We start from the raw sequence: 27,153 nt of genomic DNA, 5'->3' as shown, positions 1-27,153 counted from the left end.
CTGTGTCCAGTTTCATCCATCTCATCAGAACTGATTCAAATGAATTCTTTTTAACGGCTGAGTAATACTCCATTGTGTATATGTACCACAGCTTTCTTATCCATTCATCTGCTGATGGACATCTAGGTTGTTTCCATGTCCTGGCTATAATAAACAGTGCTGCGATGAACATTGGGGTACATGTGTCTCTTTCAATTCTGGTTTCCTCGGTGATTATACAGAGTGAAGTAAGCCAGAAAGAAAAACACCAATACAGTATACTAACACATATATATGGAATTTAGGAAGATGGCAATGACGACCCTGTATGCAAGACAGGGAAAGAGACACAGATGTGTATAACGGACTTTTGGACTCAGAGGGAGAGGGAGAGGGTGGGATGATTTGGGAGAATGACATTCTAACATGTATACTATCATGTGAATTGAATTGCCAGTCTATGTCTGACGCAGGATGCAGCATGCTTGGGGCTGGTGCATGGGGATGACCCAGAAAGATGTTATGGGGAGGGAGGTGGGAGGGGGGTTCATGTTTGGGAATGCATGTAAGAATTAAAGATTTTAAAATTAAAAAAAAAAAAAAGTTGCTGTGTCATTTTTGCTTAGTGGTCTATGAAGTGTAGCCACTGATTGAGGATTTATGTCACCCCAAAATCATCTTACCAGGAAAAGCTTCTTTTCCTATCTGGGTGAATGAATGCAGCTATTAAGGATGAAAGTCATCTTTTTGTTCCTTGGAACAATAGGTTGATAGTTACCATTCATTTTCCTATAACTGATATCTTACCTTGATTCATTTTTCAGACTATCAACTGGAATCTTGTTTCCAAAACCATTTCTAAGATTCTGGTGGTATATCTCATCTGGTTTTAACTGTTGAAGTTATTGCATCATGATTTTGATAAATTAGAAGCTAACACAAATAGAAAATATACCAAATCATCACTTTTTTTTTCTGATTAGACCTATACTGATTTATTATTAGTTTCTGATGATAGGAATTAATAAAAGCATTCACTTAGCCTTATATATCTAAAAATCAAAATAGATTCTTCAATAAATTCTCAGTGAAGTCAGAAATTTATCCCATTTATTTACCTTCTTTAAACATGACCATTTAGAGGATCTCTAGAGTGTGAAATTGCCACCTATTCAATATAAATATTTAATACAGAAATAAATCATATTCATAAAAATAATATGGTTGGTATAAAGATTAAAAGAAATAACTGATTTGAAACTACTTAGAGAAATTAAAATACTATACCAAATGGAGATTATCCTTTTATCCTCAGTGAATCTAGGAATTATTTGTTATGATAACACATTACTTACAGACCAAACATATTAAAGTAATTTCTAGGTACTGAAGTAATCATGGTTAAATTCACTTCAAGGTGATAAATCAAATCCCTTATGATTATACAGTGGAAGTGACAAATAGATTCAAGAGATTAGATCTGTTAGACAGAGTGCCTGAAGAACTATGGACAGAGGTTAATGACATTGTACAGGAGACAGGGATCAAGACCATCCCAAAGGAAAAGAAATGCAAAAGGCAAAATGTTTGTCTAATGAGGCATTACAAATAGCTGAGAAAAGAAGAGAAGCAAAAGGCAAAGGAGAAAAAGAAAGATATACCCACTTGAATGCAGAGTTCTAAAGAATAGCACAGAGATAAGAAAGCCTTTCTCAGTGCTCAATGCAAAGAAAGAGCAGAAAACAATAGAATGGGAAAGACTAGAGATCTCTTCAAAAAAATTAGAGATACCAAGGGAACTTTTCATGCAAAGATGGGCTCAATAAAGGACAAAAATGGAATGGACCTAACAGAAGCAGAAGATATTAAGAAGAGGTGGCAAGAATACACAGAAGAACTGTACAAAAAAGATCTTCATGACCCAGATAACCACGATGGTGTGATCCCTCACCTAGAGCCAGACATCTTGGAATGTGAAGTCAAATAGGCCTTAGGAAGCATCATTATGAACAAAGCTAGTGGAGGTGATGGAATTCCAGTTGAGCTATTTCAAGACCTAAAAGATGATGCTGTGAAAGTGCTGCACTCAATATGCCAGTAAATTTGGAAAACTCAGCAGTGGCTACAGGACTGGAAAAGATCTGTTTTCATTCCAATCCCAAAGAAAGGTAATGCCAAAGAATGCTCAAACTACCACACAATTGCACTCATCTCGCACACTGGCAAAGTAATGCTCAAAATTCTCCAAGCCAGACTTCAACAGTATGTGAACAAAGAACTCCCAGATGTTCAAGCTGGTTTTAGAAAAGGCAGAGGAACCAGAGATTACATTTCCAACATCCTTTTGGATCACTGAAAAAGCAAGAGAATTCTGGAAAAACATCTACTTCTGCTTTATTGACTACACCAAAGCTTTTGACTGTTGTGTATCACCAGACCACTTGACCTGCCTCCTGAGAAGTTTGTATGCAGGTCAAGAAGCAACAGTTAGATCTAGACATGAAAAAAACAGGTACATTCCAAATAGGGAAAGGAGTATGCAAGGCTGTATATTGTTACTCTGCTTATTTAACTTATATGCAGAGCACATAATGTGAAACGCCAAGCTGGATGAAGCACTAGCTGGAATCAAGATTGCTGTGAGAAATGTCAATAACCTCAGATATGCAGATGACACCACCCTTATGGCAGAAAGTGAAGAAGAACTAAAAAGCCTCTTGATGAAAGTGAAAGAGGATAGTAAAAATGTTGACTTAAAACTCAACATTCAGAAAACTAAGATTATGGCATCTGGTCCCATCACACTGTGGCTAATAGATGGGGAAACAGTGGAAACAGTGAGAGAGTTTATGTTTTGGGGCTCCAAAATCACTGCAGATGGTGACTGCAGACATGAAATTAAAAGACGCTTGCTCCTTGGAAGAAAAGCTATGACCAACCTAGACAGCATATTAAAAAGCAGAGACATTACTTTACCAACAAAGGTCCGTCTAGTCAAAGCTATGGTTTTTCCAGTAGTCATGTATGGATGTGAGAGTTGGACTATAAAAAAAGCTGAGCACAGAAGAATTGATGCTTTTGAACTGTGGTGTTGGTGAAGACTCTTGTGAGTGCCTTGGACTGCAAGGCGATCCAACCAGTCAATCCTAAAGGAAATCAGTCCTGAATATTCATTGGAAGGATTGATACTGAAGCTGAAACTCCAGTATTTGGCCACCTGATGCAAAGGACTGTCTCATTGGAAAAGACCCTGATTCCAGGAAAGACTAAAGGCAGGAGGAGAAGGGGACAACAGAAAATGAGATGGTTGGGTGGCATCAGTGACTCGATGGACATGAGTTTGAGCAAGCTTCAGGCTTTACTGATGGGACAGGGATGCCTGGCGTGCTGCAGTCCATTGGGTCACAAAGAGTCGGACATGACTGAGAGACTGAACTGAACTGAACTGAACAAGGTGACAAAAGGATATATGATGATGAGCAACAATTATATTTTTGCCAAATGAAATAGGTCTCTTGCTTGATTAATCTGCAACGTCATTTTTCAAATGCTCCCTAAATCATGTTTAAAAATCCAGAAAAATTAATATAAAAGAGCAACCTTCACAAATTGTCTTATAAGTGATTTTTGAGCACCGATTATTAACAGATTTGAAGCCCTGTTAGAGAACACTGCACTAACTGTTGTGGAATATTAGTGTTAATCTTTCAGTTATTTCTGACTCTTTGTGACCCCATAGAATGAAAAGAACATAAACATGTTGTATATTTATTTATTTAAAAAAAGTTTTAGCAGCACCACATGTATGCGGGGATCTTAGTTTCCTCACCATGGGTCAAACCCATGTGCCCTGCAGTGGAAGCATGTAATCTTAACCACTGTACTGCCAAGCACATCCCTGATAAAACATAAACTTTTTTTTAGAAGAAAGAAACATTGATGGAATCCTTCTTGGACATTAGACCCATACAAATGTACCATAAATGAGTCCTTTGTGGAGTAAAATTTAATAAAAATATCAGTTTTATAGAATTAAATTACCTTACTAAATCTTTCATTTTGACATTTCAAGTTTCAGAGTACATAGGAAATAGTCACGTAAAATAGGACACCCAGTGCACTTACCCCACTCTACTTGTAGTCAATCCCTTTGAAAGTATTTGAGTGTATCAGTTGCTCCCATTTGTCTTTCTCCAGATGTGGTTACTTCTCTTGAAATGTCCTACATGGCTTCCTGTCAACCTGAAGAACTACATTATTGTTTTCCCAGTCTGTGAAAGAAGCTTTGTGTATGAGAACAAGAATGTGGAAGCAACTATATAATATATTATGGTTGTTCAATTTTCTATTTTTAATGTCATGAGACATTATAGTAATTACAGTGATGAGAGCCAAGTGGAGTTAGGATAATGTGCAACATACATATTTCTTATTTTCATATAATACTTAAATTTGTACTATTTTTTTAACAATTTGTTGTTGTAGCATGTAAGACACTCATTCATATAGAATTACTTCAAATGTGTGTGTGTATGTGTGTGTGTTAGTCGCTCAGTCGTTTCTGACTCTTTGTGACCCCATGGACAATAGCCCGCCAGGATACTCTGTCCTTGGAATTCTCGAGTCAAGAATACTGGAGTGGTTAGCCATTTCCCTTTCCAGGGAATCTTCCAGACCCAGGGATCGAACCCTGGTCTCCTGCATTGCAGGCAGATTCTTTACTGTCTGAGCTACCAGGAAAGCTCCAGCACCACGTTGAAGGAAAATGTAATAAGCATGTCAGGGAAATCATGCAGTGGAATTCTTCTGACAAACTATTTGAATACTACTTTTATGGCTTGAAGTCTCTAGAACTGCATATAGTAAATACTTAGTTCCCCTATCTATTTACTTTTTTTTTTTTACTCCAAATGCTCAGAGACTATAAAATAAACTTTCATTTTTGCTTTCCATATTTTAAAATTTCAGAGTTGCTTATTTGTTTTTACTTTTGCTTTCTCTGATTGTCATGATTCTGTCCAACTTCGACTGTTGCCTACCTAATCACTATATATTGCCCGTAGAAACAGTACTTAAATAATGTTGGCACTACTGAAACTTGTAGAAAATTTTAATTCTCTGTAACTGCTTTCATTGTACCCCCCTTATCAGTTTCCAAACTAACAGTAGACTATAATAGCAGGATGTGGATGTGGGAGCATGGTAAAGAACTTTAATGTTATCTTATAGTTGTTCATGGAAGAGGGAAAATTAGAGCCAACTAAAGGTTATGTGTAGGCTCCCCTAGTGGCTCAGCAGTAAAGAATCCTCCTGCCAGTGCAGGAGGCTCAGGTTCAATCCTTGGGTCAGGAAGATCCCCGGGAGATGGAAATAGCAACCCACTCCAGTATCCTTAACTGGAAAATCCCATGGACAGAGGAGCCTGGTGGGCTACAGTCTATGGACCCCCAATGAATCCAACACTAGCAACTAAACAACAACACCAACAAAGGTATGTGCATAGCAATCTTTACCCTGAATATCTGAGTTAAATTCATCATGCTTCCATAAAGTTAAACAATGCTCTATCCATATTTATTAGCTACATTTCTGTACTGGTCATTAAAAAAATTAAACTCAGCATTTTAAAAGAAACTTCAAAAAATTTACATATAAATTTATTTATTTTAATTGGAGGTTAATTACTTTACAATATTGTATTGGTTTTGCCATACATCAACATGAATCTGCCACAGGTATACACGTGTTCCCCATCCTGAACCCCCCTCCTGCCTCCCTCCCTGTACCATCCCTCTGGGTCGTCTCAAACATAACAATACATTTTCAAGTGGTAAATGCAAGGGTTTGAATCAAATTCTGGAGATTGAGGTAATTTTCATGCATATTTATATCATGCACGTTTACATCCTGATAGAGGCAGAGTAAACTTTGTTATACACTCAAAAATGGTCTAGAATATTTGTATTATCAAGTATCTTCTGTAAGGGCAGAGGATTCTGCTTGTTTTGCTCACTGATTTATTCTCAGTGCCTACAACAGTGCCTGATATATACAAACTCCTTAAAAATATCTGTTGAACATGTGACTACACCTTCATGAAAGTAATTACTAACTGGATAGTAACTATTCCTTCTAGGTTTTCAATATATATTTTCGGCTAAATTTTAGAAATTGAAGTATCTTTTTTTTCCAATGTATTTCTCTGTTTTTCAAAACCTCTGAGAGAATTTCAAGTGATGAAACACATTTTAAAATGTTTTATTTGATGCTATTATTAAAAATAGAATAGAACATATTTCGAATGGATTGCAATAACAGGACTGCTTAGAATTAGGTCACTTTTTTAATCCTCTTTCTTGTGTAGAGATTGCAACATGCATGCAATGCTTAAAAAAAAAAAGATCTATAGTATTCTCCTGCCAGTTGTAATACCTAAGGGTAAGATAAGAATAGAGTGGTAGTTTTAATTCTTATTGTAACTGCTCTATTTGTATTTTTGCTTATGTTTGCATGGTATTTATAAAATCACACACAGACACTCAATTTTTTTAGATGTTCTAGCTTCACAGTAGGACACATGTATATGTATGCATATTGACTCATAGTAAGCAAAAATGGGGTGTTTCTATTCTCTCACATTCATAGAGGAGTGTAAAGCCAATAATTCACAAGAGAATGAGTTGAAAAGGTTTCCATATTATGTAATCCCAGTGCTCATCATTGAGCAAATTATTCAAAAAATACCACAGGCAATAGTCTTTTTGCGTTGTTTACTAGGATGGAAAATGTCTTCAGTGTTAGCATTACTCACTATGATACTTAATTTTAAAAAAATGACACTAGCTCTTTAACATAGGAAAGTGGTTGGACCCATGATATATAATTTTTAAATTCTGTGATAAAAATTTATAAAATGAGATGCTTCAGATCTATTTACCTCATTACTTGGTTCTGTTCATGACCCAAACTATCTCAATGATTGCAACAAATGCATTTAGTCTGTTACTGATTGCAAATGGGAAGGTTTCTTTTCCCCACTTTTGTCCTCAGGCCTGTCAATATGCATATTTTCTAAAATCATTTAATGTAATACATTGTCTGGCATAATCAGATGATAATATCCATAGCAAGTTATTTATATCATTTCATGATGTTTTTAGAACAATAATTAAAAGGTTTTGTAAATTTTAAATTGGTTATCAACTACCAATGAAAACTGAGAATTCCTTAATTAGATACCTTTGTGCATTAATAGTTTTCTCTAACTATTTTTTATTTTTTTTAATTTTTAACAGATTTTTTAAATGACCATCTGTCATCTGATTCTTCAAAACTTTGGAATGAATTAATACCTATATTAATCCATACTTAATTATAAAAATATAATGTCCTACAGGGTTTAGAGCAATGTAATACAAATTTCTTTTTGTGTTTATAGAACATATCATTGATACATACAAATAATATCCAGAAGCATATTATGATGTATCATGATACTAGATATTAAAACATATTTAATATACCCAATTGAGACTGTATCCAATAAAATTGAGAATAGGAATTGAGAATTAATACAGGAAATTGAAGAGAAATTTGCAAATTACAAAGAAATAAAAATTCCTGTTTGAACATTTTCAGAACTAAACTGAAATAAAATGGCAAGTTTTAGGAAATGAAATTAATAAACAAGGAGAGGCAAAACAGCCAGAGAGATATTGTTTTTGGACTCTCTTTTAACTTGACAAAATCTTTTAAAATGCCCTTCTTATTTCTAAACCCTAGTCAGGCTGTTTATTTTAGTTGGGTAATTTTTATGTTGCAGAGTCAGACACAACTTAGTGACTGAAAAACAACAACAATTATGTCAGTTTGTAGATGTGAAAACCCATTTTTACATGGACGACTTCATGCAAACTATAAACAAATTCTGTGAGTTGGTATGTCTTGTATTCCACTTCTCTCACTGAATGTTCAGATGCTAACAAATCATAAATATGCAAATTTAAACTGGTGATATAGCTTTTGTCTCAGTATCTCCAACTATATGGAATTCAATCTTTCCTGAAAATCATTCTTTTTCTGGAATTAATAGACAGCTCTTCATGTTGATCTGAAAGTTGCCTCCTTGTAATTTTATACCAGATCTTGTTCCTCTCATTCAAAGACAACTTTAATCCCTTTCTCACACAATTGTTCTTCCCATGTTTACACATTTGCCATATTAAACCCTCTCTCTCTGAAAAAACATTTCTTCTTTAATCCAAACTTCCTAATCTAGATCTATATTTACATTTTGATGCCCAGAGCTGAACACGTGGAATATTGCATAAAACATTGATTTCACGTGTAAGAACTGCATTTGAAAGCCACATTGTAACAAAGAGTAAATGAGGATATTTTTGTTGTTAGTGACAAATATCCCTTTATTTTTCCTTAACTATTGAATGAAATGTTTTATTTTTATTACTTTTGACTATCTTTTTTTTAAAAAATGTTTGTTTGTTTTGCTTTGAATTCAGCTTTATCTGATTTTATTTATTTTTTATATAAATTTATTTATTTTAATTGGATGTTAATTACTTTACAATATTGTATGGGTTTTGCCATACATCAACATGAATCCACCACAGGTATACACATGTTCCCCATCCTGAACCCTGCTCCCTCTTCCCTCCCTATACCATCAATTATGCAGTCATTAAAAAGAATACATTTGAATCAGTTCTAATGAGGTGGATGAAACTGGAGCCTAAAATGGTTTATTTTTATTTGAAGGACAATTGTTTTACAACACTGCATTACTTTTATTCTATTTTTAATTTTTTAAAATTTATTTAAATTATTTTTAATATAAATTAATTTAATTGGAGGTTAATTACTTTACAATATGGTAGTGGTTTTTGCCATACTGCATTACTTTTAACTATCTTGTTATAACATTATCTTTTATATATTTTCTCAATGGTGAACACGTTTATAAATACTCTGGGTCTCATATACTCAAGGTATCTTGCTTAGTTTATCTTTCATTTTAATGTAAAAATGCATAATATTAGAGTAAAAACAAATCTGTCAGTTTATTTAACGGAGTCTACTGTGCTATTATTTTCAGTTAGTGATTTGAATACTTGTAATTTTATTGAACTATAGTTGATTTACAAAGTTGTTTTATTAATTTCTGCTGTGCAGCAAAGTGATTCAATACATATACATATTCTCTTTCATATTCTTTTCCATTATGGTTTATTACAGGATATTGAATATAGTTCCCTGTGGTATACAGTAGGACCTTGTTATTTCATTTAATGATTTTAATTTAAAACTGAGCATTTAGTTAACTACATTTAGTACTTGGCTTTAATTTCTTCTTCCTCTTCCTGTTTCTTTTCTTTTCCCTTTGACAGTTCTCCGTGGGGGATACAAAAAACACCCTAGCGCAACCCTGCCTGGTATGGACTTGTTGTCCGGGACGTATATATTTGCGGTTCTGTTAGCATGTGTCGTGTTTCAGTCTGGCGCCCAGGAGAAGAACTACACCATTCGGGAAGAAATGCCAGAAAACGTCCTCATAGGCGACTTGCTGAAAGACCTCAACTTGTCACTAATTCCAGACAAGTCTTTAACAACTCCTATGCAGTTCAAATTGGTATACAAGACTGGAGATGTGCCACTGATTCGAATTGAAGAGGGCACAGGTGAGATCTTCACTACTGGAGCTCGCATTGATCGTGAGAAATTGTGTGCTGGCATCATAGTGGACACCCGCTGCTTTTATGAAGTGGAGGTTGCCGTTCTGCCGGATGAAATATTTAGATTGGTGAAAATACGTTTTCTGATAGAAGACATAAATGATAATGCACCATTATTCCCTGCAACGGTTATCAATATATCAATTCCAGAGAACTCGGCTATAAACTCTCGATATGCTCTCCCAGCGGCCATTGATCCAGACACAGGAATAAACGGAGTTCAAAGCTACCAACTAATTAAGGTGCGTTTTAAAAATACTTTGTTAAAGATAGCTCAATTTTTTAAACCATTTATCATTTATTTATTATTATTATTATTATTTTTACTTTACAATATTGTATTGGTTTTGCCATACTTCAACATGAATCCACCACGGGTGTACAGTACACATGTTCCCCATCCTGAACCCCCCTCCCACCTCCTTCCCCGTACCATCCCTCTGGGTCATCCCAGTGCACCAGCCCCAAGCATCCTGTTTCCTGCTTTTAAAGGGAAAAAAAGGTAATCTTAGTGTACTTCATACTTTGAATAATTCATCTCCACAATTATTCAAAGTTTAAAGCATAGCAGAGAAAATTTATCAATGCAGTTTTGCAATGGCATGGGGTTTAAGAATCATTTTAAGTATATTCATTTTCAAGCAATTGTTTGTCTATTATAGGAGTCAGACAAGGAGCTCAGCATTGCTGCTTACAAATTAATAACTTACCCAACATCTTACTTTTGATCTGTTTAGTCATTACTGTGCCTCAAACTTGGCCTAAACGAGCAAATCTAAGCATTAAGAAAGAATCCACAAAACCTATCAGTTTTTCTAAGTGATTATTTTAGACAGAAAGCTTTATCTTGTCATTTGAAAATAAATCTACTTTAGGGGTGAATAGAACTTTTTTATTACCAGCATTTCTACACTTATATAGTAATAACAAATATATTTCATGCTGATTTCAAGTCAAGGAAAGATCTTTAAGCATCTCTTGAATCACAAAATGATATTAAATTTTAGACACATGTTGTTAATGTTAAATGTTTTCATTTTGTTCTGAATCTTTGAAAACACAGAAGATTCCTTTGCTATAAAGTTTTTTTTTTTAGCTAAAAAATTCCTTACTCTAAAGAACCTTTTTTGGTTTCATTTGGGCCTTGTAATGGGAAATGCAGAGGGAAGAATAGATGAAATATTTGATATTCTTTAAAATCGTGAAGAGGGAATGCATTTATCAAGTGAATGGGTGATTCCTTTTAGTTACCTATATGGTATATAGAGTAGCAGAAAACTCTGATTTGGGTATGTGAAATAATACATACCCAAGTAATACATACATAATCACTTGAATGATTTTGGCAAATGTGTAAAAGAACAAATATGCAGATATTATATAGACATGGTCAAGTGATTTTCAAAGTTTTATAAGCATTTTCTGACTATTCACTACCAGATTATGATTATCATGATGACCAATGTTAAAATTATTAAAAGAACATATAAATAAGATATTTTTATGTATATCATCTGAAGATTTTTGCTGATGCTGATATGTTGTGGAGATATATTTATTTATAAATACATTCAGAAATCTAACTCTAGAGATCTTTTGAGTAATTTCAAGTGAAATGCAAATTTGTGTGTGAATTATAAGAAGTAAAAACTGAAAAAGAATGGATGTTACAAATGAGCATTTTTAGGTAAGGTCCCTGCAGTGATATCCCCTTATCTGATGAAATGGAAAAATATGCAGGAGTCAGAAAGATATAGATCACAATTCTGCACTTGCCATCAACCAGAAAAGCCACCTCCAGCTAATCTTTCTGACCTTTAGTTTCTCCAATCATAATATGAGGATGGTGCTACAAATGTCACAGGAGTAGAATTAGGAAGAGTAACCACTAAGCAGAGGGTAGATATACCTGCATAAAAGATTTTTGGAGATGCATTGAAACAGTTAACTGTTTATAGCAATGTGAGGCTTATCACTTTAAATAGAATCTCTAAAGTTACAATGTCCAGTAAAACTTTCTGCAGCAATGAGGGAAGTTCTGTAATCTGTGGTATCAAATATGGTAGCTGCTGGCCACAAGTGGCTATTGAGTAATTGAAATGTGAACTGAACATTCACAGGAACTGTGATTTTTAATTTTACTTAATCTTAATTTTAATAGCCACCTTTGGTAACTGGCTACCTTATTGGAGAGCACAGCTAAAACAAAGAGAAAATAGTTTATTGAAATCAAAATGAGGCTTTACCAAATTTAAATCAAGAATTAGCAATAGGATCTCTCCCAACCGTCCTGACAAAATTTTGAAATGTAGTGCTTTACTCAAAGAATAATTTTGTCATGTTTCCCTCAGGGTATCTTAATGAACTTCCAAGAAACTTCTGTTGTCATGAAAGCTGCTTAACAAATTCTAATAAAACAAATAAACCCACTGGGATGATTTAGGTTTGTTGAAGTCTTTTTTCACTTGAATTTCTTTGAAAGACTGTCAGCAAGTGACATAAAGACAGGCTCATTAGAGGCACTGAGATGAGTCTTAGAAATAGATATGCTCTAAAATTTCATTCTGTTTTAGAATGTGTGCTAAGCCAAAAGTGAACTATATGATGTACTTAAAGCACTGGGGCATTTGTATGGCCCCATGGGCAAATACTGTCCTGACAGCTTGTTAAAAATAATGAGAATGGAACACAAAACATACCCCTGGGCTTGCAGAAGGCCATGACATGTGTTAACTGAGTGCACTCTGGCTTACAAAAAGGTCCTGTCATGAAAGTGGCATGTATACTGGGGGGATAGGGAGGTTAAATACAAAGAAAGAAAATAAACGTGTTACAATTCACCCGTAAACTTTATTAAAGTGTTATAATTTGAAAGTAAGCCAACCATAATAATTTATTTTAAAAGATACCTTGTTTTGCAGAATAGGTTGAAAATTGAATTAATATTAACTTGTTTTATATTTGCTGAATAGATAGGACTAGCAAAATCACAATTTATCTTAAGGATGTATGCAAAACCACTACAATATTGTAAAGTAAAAAATAGATAATAAAATTAAATTAAAAAGATTTGTACTTAAATGTTCAGATAACAAAGGGAGAGAAGTGGAACATATAGGAGAAAATTAGGTCAATTTACACATGAAAGGTCTTGTTATTAACAAATGTACGTTAGTTAACAAGATAATTAACTGAAAATGCAGTCATTTGATAAATGTCAAATTGTGTGTAATAAAAAGTAGTCTAGACAAAACTTATGATATTGATCTTCAAAACCATACATGTAGTTTAACTTCATTTATATATTTTTATGATATGATGTGTGCTTTCAAATAAACAAAAAAATGTTATTATTTCACATTTTAAATATATGAAAATTTCATTTCAGAGTAGTAATTTATTTTGTTTATACTGATACAATTAGTAAGTTGGAAACCAGACTAAGGTCTTCAGAATCTTAGGTCTGACTGACAGAAACACAGACAGACAAATAACCTTGAGAGTGGGGATCACAGAAAGTTTAACAGGAGGGAAAAGAAACAAAAGAAGAAGGCAAAAAAAGAAGTGAGGAATGAATGAGTAACAATTAACAAGTGATTCTGCTTAGTACAAAGAAAGTTATGATAAAATAAAGCTGATACTACCATAGCAAGGTTAAATTTCAGCTTTTTTGAGAGATTAGATTACTCTAAAGAAAAAAAGATTCATGTATAAAAGTTTTTGATGTGAAAATTGTCACTCAAAAAAGCATCCAGAAATGAAATCTTCTCTTTCCCCTGTTTCAAGTAAACTCATGCTATAATGAGAATTTCCCATGATATTCTGATTTAATTATCTTTAATTTGGACTAGCCATGCAATGGCAACCCACTCTAGTACTCTTGCCTGGAAAATCTCATGGATGGAGAAGCCTGGTAGGCTGCAGTCCATGGGGTCGCTAAGAGTCAGGCACGACTGAGCGACTTCACTTTCACTTTTCACTTTCATGCATTGGAGAAGGAAATGGCAACCCACTCCAATATTCTTGCCTGGAGAATCCCAGGGACAGAGGAGCCTAGTGGGCTGCCATCTATGGGGTTGCACAGAGTCAGACACAACTGAAGTGACTTAGCAGTAGCAGCAGCATGCTAAAGATCTATTACTATATATCTATTATATATACATATATGTTTATGGGCATGTATGCCATTTTAATACATGATAAATATACCATTTTAAAATGTTATTAAATAATATATTTTAAACTATATATATTATGCATGGTATATAGTATATACTACATGTAAATTATACCTACATATACATATTGTATACTATCTATATAATTATCTGCATCTATGTGTCATCAATTACGTATATCCCACTGATTCCTCGTAGTATTTGATAGAGTTGTTGTCCGGGAGTAGGAAATTACACTATGTTTCTAACTTCCACTTTATTATTCTGATGGCCTGTTACTTATAAATATCTTTTCAAATTCTAAGTTTTGGCATCAGGGAGATGGTATATTCACAAACAGAAATATACTTCAAGCACCCAATCTGACTCAGGATATGGATATAAAGCACAGGGATCTACTTCCTATGGTTGGAACTCAGGGGAAATTAGTTTATGTAATGATCTTGCATATGTCTTCATTTTCTGCTTCAGATTTTCATCTTCCCCCACATATATCAATAGTAATATTTCTATACTAACCCAGTGACAGCATGCTGATTAGTTCCCTTGAGGCAAGCATGACAGTGTTTCAAAGGTTGACTGTGCTGATGGAGCGTGAAGATCAAGTTTTTCTCAGATTGGTGACCACATTCAAAGCCCTAACACAACTTTGCCCATCTCATAAAGCATCCTCATATTTTCCATCCACCTCCAGAAAAAGTTAATCTTGGACAGAGTCTTCAAATAATCAAGGTTTGGGTCCTTGTTTCTATTTTGTTTAAAATAAGATACATTTGACTTTTACTTTTAAAACTAGATGAGAACCAACATCTTCCCTCTTGATCAAGAACTTGGATTTATGAAACTAAGGTTAGACTTGGATTTGCTTTGAAGTCTGAGATTAGAAAATCCACATTGTGAAAATTGTGTCTACCATTAGATTTAGTAATCTTGAATACACTTGCCAAGAATGAGACATCGAATAATATGCTGTGGAGGCAAAGAGCAAGCAAACTTTATTATTCTGAAGGAATTAACATTTCTTTATCATATATATATATATATATATAGCTTAACATAGTATGTAGTATCAGGAAGAGTGAGTACAGATTCAGTAATGCCATTGCACGCATAATATGGTATGACAATGTGTTTAACTGCTTTAGAACACAGTTGCCTCTAAAGATGTTCATTAAAATAAATAAATAAATAAATATGTTCATAAAGGTTTGACTATAGTGATTTCTTCATTATTTTACTATAAAGTTTTATTTGGAAATTCACCCTTTCCACTTTAAAATAACTTGATTTTATGTTCTCTGAATTCTGTGATGTGCAGATTAACAGTTTTGATCTGTGTTAAAAAGTAAAAGAGATGACAATCAAATGCTAATGACCATTAGGTCCCCGAAAGCTGGAGGTTATTATTAAAGTGCACTTCAAGTGGGGAAAAATGACAACATAAAACTCATTCCCTTCATAAATGGATCTTTATTAATGCTGTCAGATCTTATTAAAATAAGAGTGTGACACTAATAGGATTAAGTAACTTTTGACTTCATTGCTATTATCAGAGTCCTGGTTAGTACAGTTCATTACAGCCTTTCATTAAATGCATGTGCTATCAATAGTTCCAAATGAAGCCCATATATACAGGACATTTAAGATAGCTCAATTGTAGAATTTATAAATTGAGATTCTGAAGAGCAAATATGTTCCCAACTTTGATTAAATTACTCACGTTCTACTATTTGACCTAATAATAGCAATAAGCTCTAAGAAATACTGCTAAGTTTTACATCAATTAATATATGGCACAGGTTTATTTATCTGTTATTCCATTGTTCACTATATCTAAATAAAAATCAATTTGATGTTTAATTTTGTGCCTGCCAAAATTAATGACTTGCAACTTAAATAAATATGTATTTAATTACAAGTCAAAATTATTTGGTATAGAACTCTAATGAAAACATGAGGTTTGGCTCCCATAATTCTGATTGATAATAGTAACCTAAATAATAAACGTTCCAATGTGTGTAGTTCAGTCAGTTCAGTCATTCAGTCATGTCTGATTCTTTTTGACCCCATGAATCGCAGCACACCAGGCCTCCCTGTACATCACCAACTCCTGGAGTTCACTCAGACTCATGTCCTTTGAGTTGGTGACGCCATCCAGCCACCTCATCCTCGGTCGTCCCCTTCTCCTCCTGCCCGCAATCCCTCCAGCATCAGAGACTTTTCCAATGAGTCAACTCTTTGCATGAGGTAGCCAAAGTACTGGAGTTTCAGCTTTAGCGTCATTCCCTCCAAAGAACACCCAGGACTGATCTCCTTTAGAATGGGCTGGTTGGATCTCCTTGCAGTCCAAGGGACTCTCAAGAGTCTTCTTCAACACCACAGTTCAAAAGCATCAATTCTTCGGTGCTCAGCTTTCTTCACAGTCCAACATTCACATCCATACATGACCACAGGAAAAACCATAGCCTTGACTAGATGGACCTTTGTTGGCAAAGTAATGTCTCTGCTTTTGAATATGCTATCTAGGTTGGTCATAAGTTTCCTTCCAAGGAGTAAGCATCTTTTAATTTCATGGCTGCAATAACCATCTGCAGTGACTTTGGAGCCCCACAAAATAAAGTCTGTCACTGTTTCCACTGTTTCCCCATCTATTTCCCATGAAGTGATGGGACCAGATGCCATGATCCTATTTTTCTAAATGTTGAGCTTTAAGCCAACTTTTTCACTCTCCTCTTTCACTTTCATCAACAGGCTTTTTAATTCTTCTTCACTTTCTGCCATAAGGGTGGTGTCACCTGCATATCTAAGGTTATTGATATTTCTCCCAGCAACCTTGATTCTGGCTTGTGCTTCTTCCAGCTCAGCGGTTCTCATGATGTACTCAGGATAGAAGTTAAATAAGCAGAGTGACAATATACATCCTTGACCTACTCCTTTTCCTATTTGGAACCAGTCTGTTGTTCCATGTCCAGTTCTAACTGTTGCTTCCTGAACTGCATATAGGTTTCTCAAGAGAAAGGTCAGGTAGCCTGGTATTCCCATCTCTTTCAGAATTTTCCACAGTGTGTGTAGTTAGTTGAGCATAAATTATTATTTTTTGTCTTTATACCACTTTATACTGACTGTGTAACAACACTCAGAGAACTGAAATATGATCTTACATTCACTTACACCAAAAAAATGTGTATTGGTAAAGTGTTTGCACCTGAGGTAAAAACTTCTTGTTCAAAAGTGATGATAAAGGCAATGAGGTCATTTTGTGGGAAATTTCTGATTTTGACCTAATTTGATCAAGAAATTAATTTATATAGGTTTATGTTTTTACCACACTTTATGCCTTTACCAAGCTTTATGTGAATTTGGACCAGTTTTGAAGAAGTGATTCTTTAGCAAAACATATAAAATGCATATGAAAATAGTTCTCATTTCAAAATAAAATGCTGATAAAATTAATATTTTCCTTTTGTATTTGTCAGTTTTCAGTTATCTTCATAAATCAATAAAAAGTGTGAATAATTCAATAGATTCCAATAAATCACTTTGACTACAAATTAAATTTTAGTATATCTTTGCTGAAGTATCTTTTAGTTTCTGAATGCAGGTAGAATGTACCAGAGAAAAGAAAGTGTTAGTTTCCATTTAACTTTAAAACACAGAGCTTAAATAACTATTTTGGAAATATTATGTTTACATTGGTTTTTTGCTTGCATATATTTTTCAGTTGCTGTGAAATATAAGATGTAGTTTTAGATGACCAGTCATAAGAAATATACTGTTGCTTTTTTTTTTTTTAAGCACAGTTAAAGAATGTTTAGGGCTTCCCTGGTGGCTCAGATAGTACAGAAAGTGTTCATGCATGCTAAGCCTCTTCATTCGTGTCCAGCTCTGTGCGACCCTATGGACCACAGGCCGCCAGGTTCCTCTGCCCATGGGCTTCTCCAGGCAAGAATATTGTAGTGGGTTTCATGCTCTCCATGGGATCTTTCCTACCCAGAAGTGAACCAGATTCTCTTATGTCTCCTGCACTGGCAAATAGGTAATTTACCACTAGTGCCCCAAAGTGGTAATTTACCACTGGGAAGCCCCAAAGAATGTTCAGTGGCATAATATTTTAATCGCTGCATGTAGACATCTGTAAACTTTAAGGTACACTAAGAAAAGTACTACAAAGTTATATAATAGGAGATACAAATAAAAGACTTTTTGAAAAAAGTACTTTTAAAGATGTTCTACTAAATATTTTAGTTATAACAATAATTGACTACCACCTAATATCTTAGTCCAATTCTAGTCATCTAAATTTAACATATACTTAATGAGTGCCCAGTATACAAAGTTTTTAGGGATAAAAATATGTTTGAAAAATAGTCACTGTTCCCAAGGAGCTTGTAACAGGCATTATGGGGAGTATATTTCACACTAGTGATAGTAAGGAAAAAAACATTCACTATATTAAAAGAACATTTTATCTTGAATTGGTCATTCTGACATTAAGAATGGAACTATCTTTAAGTCTTCACAGTTTCAGACAAGCTAAAATTTCCCAATCTACTTGTAGTAGATTTTCACCTAGCACTCTCATAAATTTCTGATATTTTATTTTTTACTAGGTTTGCAATTATTGCAGTCATACTTTCTCTCAACACTTATCTTCAAAACAATTTTGAGATTGGAAATAAAATCTTTTTGATGAAAATGTTAGTTCCTATTCTAGTGGTGGTAATTACATGAGTCTTTCTATTATCTTAATTCTCAAACTTGTTGACCCTTCCTGACCTTCAATTCCTCCAATTCCTCTTTATAATGGATAAAATTAAAATTATACTTATCTTTCAGGTAGGGATATTATAAAAATTAATGAAATAAGAAAAATACATAAAAGTTGCTGAGTGCCTTGAAGAAAATTGTATTATAAACAGTCATCAGTTTTGTTCTGTAGTTTAAGATTAATTATAGTCTTCCCAATTTTTCTAAAATTATGCTTTATACTATTTAAAAAGCTTATTTTACAGCCTAATCTTTTCATACATATATTATGTATGTATACAGAGGAAACTGTGACATTATTCTCTTTCTTAATCAATGCCACTGGCACCACATATATTTCTGGACTTAGTTCATTTTAAAATAACAATTTACCTTCTTTAGCTTACCTCTTTAATCAAATGTTTCCTTCCCTTCATTTGTCTATCCCTCCTCCTGGCCCTCCATATGACTATGATGCTGCTAATGTGAATACTTTCTCATATATAGCTTCTACCATCTGGAATTGCTTTATTTACCTCTCATTCATATGCCATTTTAAAATATAAGATTTTCTATCTTGTCTTTTTCCACACTGAAAACTTTTCCTATTTTCCTATTTCTTTTCTTGTAAGTCAGTCAAAATTGTCTTTTGCAGTGGATTCTGTAGGAGAGAGATGGAAAATTTAAATTTTTAATTTTTAGCCATTCTAAATTAAATGTTTTAAATGTCAGTTTTCAAATAAGATTTGCTAAAACTAGCCTTTCATGGGTATTGGTATGTTTTCCTGGTTTATGAGGGGGGCATTATATTCACTGAGGACAAGAGTTTGCTTAGAAGCATGCATTTAAAGTGGCTAAGTTAAGGACTTAGCCACTTTAAATGCATGTCCAAGGAGTGGTGGCTCGCGGGCGCAGGAGGGCCTAGAGGAGCTATCCCACATTGAAGGTCAGGAAGGGTGGTGGTGAGGAGATACCCTTCATCCAAGAAAAGGAGCAGTGGCTACACTTTGCTGGAGCAGCCGTGAAGAGATACCCCACTCCCAAAGTAAGAAAACCCAAGTAAGATGGTAGGTGTTTCAAGAAGACATCAGAGGGCAGACACACTGAAACTATACTCACAGAACACTAGTCAATCTAATCACACTAGGACCGCAGTCTTGTCTAACTCAATGAAACTAAGCTATGCCCGCAGGACATAGGAGAAAAGGAAAGATATAAGCATCTGAATGCAGAGTTCCAAACAATAGCAAGAAGAGATAAGAAAGCCTTCTTCAGCGATCAATGCAAAGGAATAGAGGAAAAGAACAGAATGGGAAAGACTAGAGATCTCTTCAAGAAAATTAGAGATACCAAAGGAACATTTCATGCAAAGGTAGGCTCGACAAAGGACTGAGATGGTATGGACCTAATAGATGCAGAAGATATTAAGAGGTGGCAAGAATACACAGAAGAACTGTTCAAAAAAGACCTTCACAACCCAGATAATCACGACGGTGTGATCACTCATCTAGAGCCAGACATCCTGGAATGTGAAGTCAAATGGGCCTTAGAAAGCATCACTATGAACAAAGCTAGTGGAGATGATGGAATTCCAGTTGAGCTCTTTCAAGACCTAAAAGATGATGCTGTGAAAGTGTTGCACTCAATATGCCAGCAAATTTGGAAAACTCAGCAGTGGCTACAGGACTGGAAAAGGTCAGTTTTCATTCCAATTCCAAAGAAAGGCAATGCCAAAGAATGCTCAAACTACCTCACAATTGCACTCATCTCACATGCTAGGAAAGTAATGCTGAAAATTCTCCAAGCCAGGCTTCAGCAATACGTGAACCGTGAACTTCCAGATGTTGAGGGTGGTTTTAGAAAAGGAAGAGGAACCAGAGATCTAATTGCCAACATCCGCTGGATCATGGAAAAAGCAAGAGAGTTCTAGAAAAACACCTATTTCTGCTTTATTGACTATGCCAAAGCCTTTGACTGTGTGGATCACAATAAACTGTGGAAAATTCTGAAAGAGATGGGAATACCAGACCACCTGACCTGCCCCTTGAGAAACCTGTATGCAGGTCAGGAAGCAACCATTAGAACTGGACATGGAACAACAGACTGGTTCCAAATATGAAAATGAGTACATCAAGGCTGTATATTGTCACCCTGCTTATTTAACATATATGCAGAGTACATCATGAGAAATGCTGGGCTGGAAGAAACACAAGCTAGAATCAAGATTGCCGGGAGAAATATCAATAACCTCAGATATGTAGATGACACCACCCTTATGGCAGAAAGTGAAGAGGAACTAAAGAGCCTCTTGATGAAAGTGAAAGTGGAGAGTGAAAAAGTTGGCTTAAAGCTCAACATTCAGAAAACGAAGATCATGGCAGCCGGTCCCATCACTTCGTGGGAAATAGATGGGGAAACAGTGGAAACAGTGTCAGACTTTATTTTGCGGGGCTTCAAAATCACTGCAGATGGTGATTACAGCCATGAAATTAAAAGACGCTTACTCCTTGGAAGAAAAGTTATGACCAACTTAGATAGCATATTCAAAAGCAAAGACATTACTTTGCCGACTAAGGTCCGTCTAGGCAAGGCTATGGTTTTTCCTGTGGTCATGTATGGATGTGAGAGTTGGACTCTGAAGATGTTGAGCACCGAAGAATTGATGCTTTTGAACTGTGATGTTGGAGAAGACTCTTGAGAATCCCTTGGACTGCAAGGAGATCCAACCAGTCCATTCTGAAGGAGATCAGTCCTGGGATTTCTTTGGAAGGAACGATGCTAAAGCTGAAACTCCAGTACTTTGGCCACCTTATGTGAAAAGTTGACTGGCTGGAAAAGACTCTGATGCTGGGAGGGATTGGGGGCAGGAGGAGAAGGGGACGACCGAGAATGAGATGGCTGGATGGCATCACTGAGTCAATGGACGTGAGTCTGAGTGAACTCTGGGAGTTGGTGATGGACAGGGAGGCCTGGCATGCTGCGATTCATGGGGTCGCAAACAGTCAGACACGACTGAATGAATGAACTGAACTGAAGTTAAGGACAAGAAGACCTTTGCTGTCAGTAAATAAAATAATGAAGTAAATAGTTAACAGAAGAACAAAGTGATGTTCTAAACAATGTAAGAATGCATAAATAAAAAACAGTTTAATGGATTATAAATAAATTAAGAAGTGTGGAACTTTATAGATTACTTTTAGTTGAACATAGTGCTTTATTGAAGTCACTGAATGATTATCTGGGTGAGTATGAGAGTACATATAGCTATCCAAAAGCTGGAAAGTATATTTATGCTTAGTTACAAACTAATGATTGTTAAACTAACTTAGATATTCAATAAATAAATATGAAACGAAGGCTACTTAGGTTGGTTGAATTCACAAAAATTATAAAATTCTCATTTTGATTTTTATATTTCTGACTTCATTTAGTGGTGTCTCACTGCTTTTTCTCTGAGAACTTAAATATTGAATAGATTTTATGAATTGCAGGAGACATTAAAATATTTTAATTTTTCTGTAAGGAAAATAATTCTAAATGATTACCTATAGATAGCCATACCATTTTCTTCAAAACCATATCACCCCTTCAAATACCTTATTATCCTAGATTCCAAAACCAGTCTAGAACCTCTAAGTCAATGAAGTCGTGATGGCCATCCCATCCTTTTTACCTTTGAAAGCCACTGTAATGGTGTGGGAATGCACCTTTAACTGAAAGTACTCATAAGACTGGAAAAATGAAAATTTACTCATTGGGGATGGTGTGTGTGTGTGTGTGTGTGTGTGTGTGTGTGTGTTTATATATATGTATGGCAATATATGGCACTTAGTTGAAACATTGTTGGCTGGCTTCTGAAGTAGTTTATCCATCTGTAGCTTTTAGGATTCTAGACATTCTCTGAAGTATGTTTTCTCCAGAAAACTTGCCTTGAGCTTTCAGGCATATTTAGCTGCCTAGAGTTTTACTTGTTTCTTTCAAATGATGCTTTAGATCAAATACATAAGTGGTAAAATGAACAGATTTTTATAAAGCTAGAAGTCTTACATAGAAAACCAGTTTACATGCAGAATAGCTAGATTAATAAAATGAGATTTTAATCTCTTTAACTCAGAAATCTGATTTGTTGGTTATTTATTGTAATAGACGTGACTTACTGAGCAATATTTGTCTACACAAATATAGTCATACTATGGCAAATCTCGGAGAAGGTAATGGCAACCCACTCCAGTACTCTTGCCTGGAAAATCCCATAGACCGAGGAGCCTGGTAAGCTGAAGTCCATGGGGTCGCAAAGAGTCGGACACGACTGAGTGACTTTACTTTCGCTTTTCACTTTCATGCATTGGAGAAGGAAATGGCAACCCACTCCAGTGTTCTTGCCTGGAGAATACCAGGGGCAGTGGAGCCTGGTGGGCTGCCATCTATGGGGTGTCACAGAGTCGGACACGACTGAAGCGACTTAGCACCAACTGCAGCAGCAGCATGGCAAAACTAAGTAGTTTAACGTAATTTAAAATTTTTCTCCACTAGTTTTATTTGATATTTTGTACATAGTAATCTCATTTAACTATGTCTGGCCTTCTATAATCTAGACTGTTAAAGGTTTGAAGCAAAAAAAAAAAAATTGACTCCTATCTGAGGTAATTGTCTGTTTAATGCATACCCTACAAATTAGTGGCTGACCTTATTTGGGTATTGATTAATGTAAAAAACAGCATTTTACCAAATAGCTACCTGATATTATCAGACAACTGTGGGATTTGGAAAGGAATTATTTTTGCATTTTTCCTCATTTTAAAGCATGGTGTATTAGTCAGATTCAGCTGTAAGTAAATGCAAACTATTGTCTTACATAACCTCAGGAGTTATTTCAAATTATCTTCATGCTTTGCTACAGTTTACTGACAGTTGTTTCATCTGCTACAACTGTTAAGCTTTCTAAACTTGATTGCTCCAGTGAGTTAGTGATACTTGATTCACACATATTTGCAGTACATTTCCACAATGAGTTATTGACAATTATTTTCACTGACAACAGCTTTTGTATTTTGTGTTTAAGTGCGATATTGAAAGATTTTTCATTGTTCTTTCCCCCACAAATAATGGACTGCATAACTCTGTGCTTTCCCACATGTTTAGCAATCTCTATTTCACAAATAACTGAATTTGCTGTCCTATTTGAAGTTATCAGTAGTTACTTTAAAAGATAACTGCTTATTTTGATTATTGCTTAGGCAGTAGACATGCTGAAGTGAAGTGAAGAAAAGTCTCTCAGTCGTGTCCAATTCTTTGTGACCTCACGGACTATACACTTCATGGAATTCTCCAGGCCAGAATACTGGAGTTGGTTTAGTTCAGTTCAGTCTCTCAGTCCTGTCCAACTCTTGGTGACCCCATGAACCGCAGCACGCCAGGCCTCCCTGTCCATCACCAACTCCCGGAGTCCACCCAAACGAATGTCCTCTGAGTCAGTGATGCCATCCAGCCATCTCATCCTCTGTCGTCCCCTTCTCCTGCCTTCAATCTTCCCCAGCATCAGGGTATTTTCAAATGAGTCAGCTCTTTGCATCAGGTGGCCAAAGTGTTGGAGTTTCAGCTTCAACATCAGTCCTTTCAATGAACAACCAGGACTGATCTTTAAGATGAACTTGTTGGATCTCCTTGCAGGCCAAGGGACTCTCAAGAGTCTTCTCTAACACCACAGTTCAAAAGCATCAATTCTTTGACACTCAGCTTTCTTTATAGTCCAACTCTCACATCCATACATGACCACTGGAAAACCATAACCTTGACTAGATGGACCTTTGTTGGCAAAGTAATGTCTCTGCTTTTTCATATGCTGTCTAGTTTGGTCATAATGTTCCTTCCAAGGAGTAAGCATCTTTTAATTTCATGGCTACAATCACCATCTGAAGTGATTTTGGAGCCCAGAAAAATAAAGTCAGGCACTGTTTCTACTGTTTCCCCATCTATTTGCCATGAAATGATGGGACCAGATGCCGTGATATTAGGTTTCTGAATGTTGAGCTTTAAGCCAACTTTTTCACTCTCCTTTTTCACTTTCATCAAGAGGCTTCTTATTTTCTCCCATTCCAAAGACTGTTTTTTCACCTTGCTTATAGTTTCCTTTGTTGTGCAGAAGCTTTTAATTTTAATTAGATCCCATTTGTTTATTTTTGCATTTATTTCCAGTATTCTAGGAGGTGAGTCATAGAGGATGCTGCTGTGATTTATGTCAGAGAGCGTTTTGCCTATGTTCTCCTCTAGGAGTTTTATAGTTTCTGGTCTTACATTTAGATTGTTAATCCTTTTTGAGTTTATTTTTGTGTACGGTGTTAGAAAGTGATCTAGTTTCATTCTTTTACAAGTGGTTGACCAGTTTTCCCAGCACCACTTGTTAAAGAGATTGTCTTTAATCCATTGTATATTCTTGCCTCCTTTGTCAAAGATAAGGTGTCCATTGGTGTGTGGATTTATCTCTGGGCTTTCTATTTTGTTCCATTAATCTATATTTCTGTCTTTGTGCCAGTACCATACTGTCTTGATGACTGTGGCTTTGTAGTAGAGCCTGAAGTCAGGCAGGTTGATTCCTCCAGTTCCATTCTTCTTTCTCAAGATTGCTTTGGCTATTTGAGTTTTTTTTTTTTTTTTGTATTTCCATACAAATTGTGAAATTATTTGTTCTAGCTCTTTGAAAAATACCATTGGTAGCTTGATAGGGATTGCATTGAATCCATAGATTGCTTTGGGTAGTATACTCATTTTCACTATATTGATTCTTCTGGTCCATGAACATGGTATATTTCTCCATCTATTATTGTCCTCTTTGATTTCTTTCACCAGTGTTTTATAGTTTTCTATATATAAGTCTTTAGTTTCTTTAGGTAGATATATTCCTAAGTATTTAATTCTTTTCGTTGCAATGGTGAATGGAATTGTTTCCTTAATTTGTTTTTCTACTATCTCATTATTAGTGTATAGGCATGCAAGGGATTTCTGTGTGTTGATTTTATATCCTGCAACTTTACTATATTCATTGATTAGCTCTAGTAATTTTCTGGTGGAGTCTTTTGGGTTTTCTATGTAGAGGATCATGTCATCTGCAAACAGTGAGAGTTTTACTTCTTCTTTTCCGATTTGGATTCCTTTTATTTCTTTTTCTGCTCTGATTGCTGTCAGAATGGGAGAGTTCAGTTCACTTCAGTTCAGTCGTTCAGTCGTGTCTGACTCTATGCGACCCCATGAATCGCAGCACGCCAGGCCTCCCTGTTCATTACCATCTCCTGGAGTTCACTCAGACTCACATCCATCGAGTCCGTGATGCCATCCAGCCATCTCATCCTCGGTCGTCCCCTTCTCCTCCTGCCCCCAATCCCTCCCAGCATCAGAGTCTTTTCCAGTGAGTTAACTCTTCTCATAAGGTGGCCAAACAGTGGAAGTGAGAAATAGGTTTAAGGGCCTAGATCTGATAGATAGAGTGACTGATGAACTATGGAATGAGGTTCGTGACATTGTACAGGAGACAGGGATCAAGACCATCCCCATGGAAAAGAAATGCAAAAAAGCAAAATGGCTGTCTGGGGAGGCCTTACAAATAGCTGTGAAAAGAAGAGAGGTGGAAAGCAAAGGAGAAAAGAAAAGATATAAGCGTCTGAGTGCAGAGTTCCAAAGAATAGCAAGAAGAGGTAAGAAAGCCTTCTTCAGTGATCAATGCAAAGAAATAGAGGGAAACAACCGAATAGGAAAGACTAGAAATCTCTTCAAGAAAATTAGAGGCACCAAGGGAACATTTCATGCAAGGATGGGCTCGATAAAGGACAGAAATGGTATGGACCTAACAGAAGCAGAAGATATTAAGAAGAAGTGGCAAGAATACACAGAAGAACTGTACAAAAAAGATCTTCACTACCCAGATAATCATGATGGTGTGATCACTAATCTAGAGCCAGACATCTTGGAAAGTGAAGTCAAGTGGGCCTTAGAAAGCATCACTACGAACAAAGCTAGTGGAGGTGATGGAATTCCAGTTGAGCTGTTTCAAATCCTGAAAGATGATGCTGTGAAAGTGCTGCACTCAATATGCCAGCAAATTTGGAAAACTCAGCAGTGGCCACAGGACTGGAAAAGGTCAGTTTTCATCCCAATTCCAAAGAAAGGCAATGCAAAAGAATGCTCAAACAGAATGGGAGAAAATAATAGCAAATGAAGCAACTGACAAAGAATTAATCTCAAAAATATACAAGCAACTCTTGCAGCTATATTCCAGAAAAATAAACGACCCAGTCAAAAAATGGGCCAAAGAACTAAATAGACATTTCTCCAAAGAAGACATATGGATGGCTAACAAACACATGGAAAGATGCTCAACATCATTCATTATCAGAGAATTGCAAATCAAAACCACAATGAGATTCCATTTCACACCAGTCAGAATGGCTGTGATCCAAAAGTCTACAAGCAATAAATGCTGGAGAGGATGTGGAGAAAAAGGAACCCTC

At 35.5% G+C, this 27,153-nt stretch overlaps 1 protein-coding gene across 3 annotated transcripts in view; it reads left to right on the top strand.

Moving 5' to 3' along the window:
* Positions 1–27,153, top strand: part of PCDH11X (protocadherin 11 X-linked) — a 965,230-nt gene that overhangs the window by 57,354 nt on the left and 880,723 nt on the right. For all 3 annotated transcript variants that reach the window (XM_070291133.1, XM_070291134.1, XM_070291135.1), the window contains exon 2: positions 9,384–9,970. In XM_070291133.1, the coding sequence (XP_070147234.1) occupies positions 9,431–9,970 (540 nt within the window). In that variant the 5' untranslated portion in view covers positions 9,384–9,430. The remainder of the gene's footprint in view (positions 1–9,383; positions 9,971–27,153) is intronic.

The sequence above is a fragment of the Ovis canadensis genome, chromosome X (genome assembly GCF_042477335.2).
Source record: "Ovis canadensis isolate MfBH-ARS-UI-01 breed Bighorn chromosome X, ARS-UI_OviCan_v2, whole genome shotgun sequence".
Classification (NCBI taxonomy): Eukaryota; Metazoa; Chordata; class Mammalia; order Artiodactyla; family Bovidae; genus Ovis; species Ovis canadensis.
Note: the sequence above shows the minus strand (reverse complement) of the source record. Positions and strands in the feature narration are given on the sequence as shown.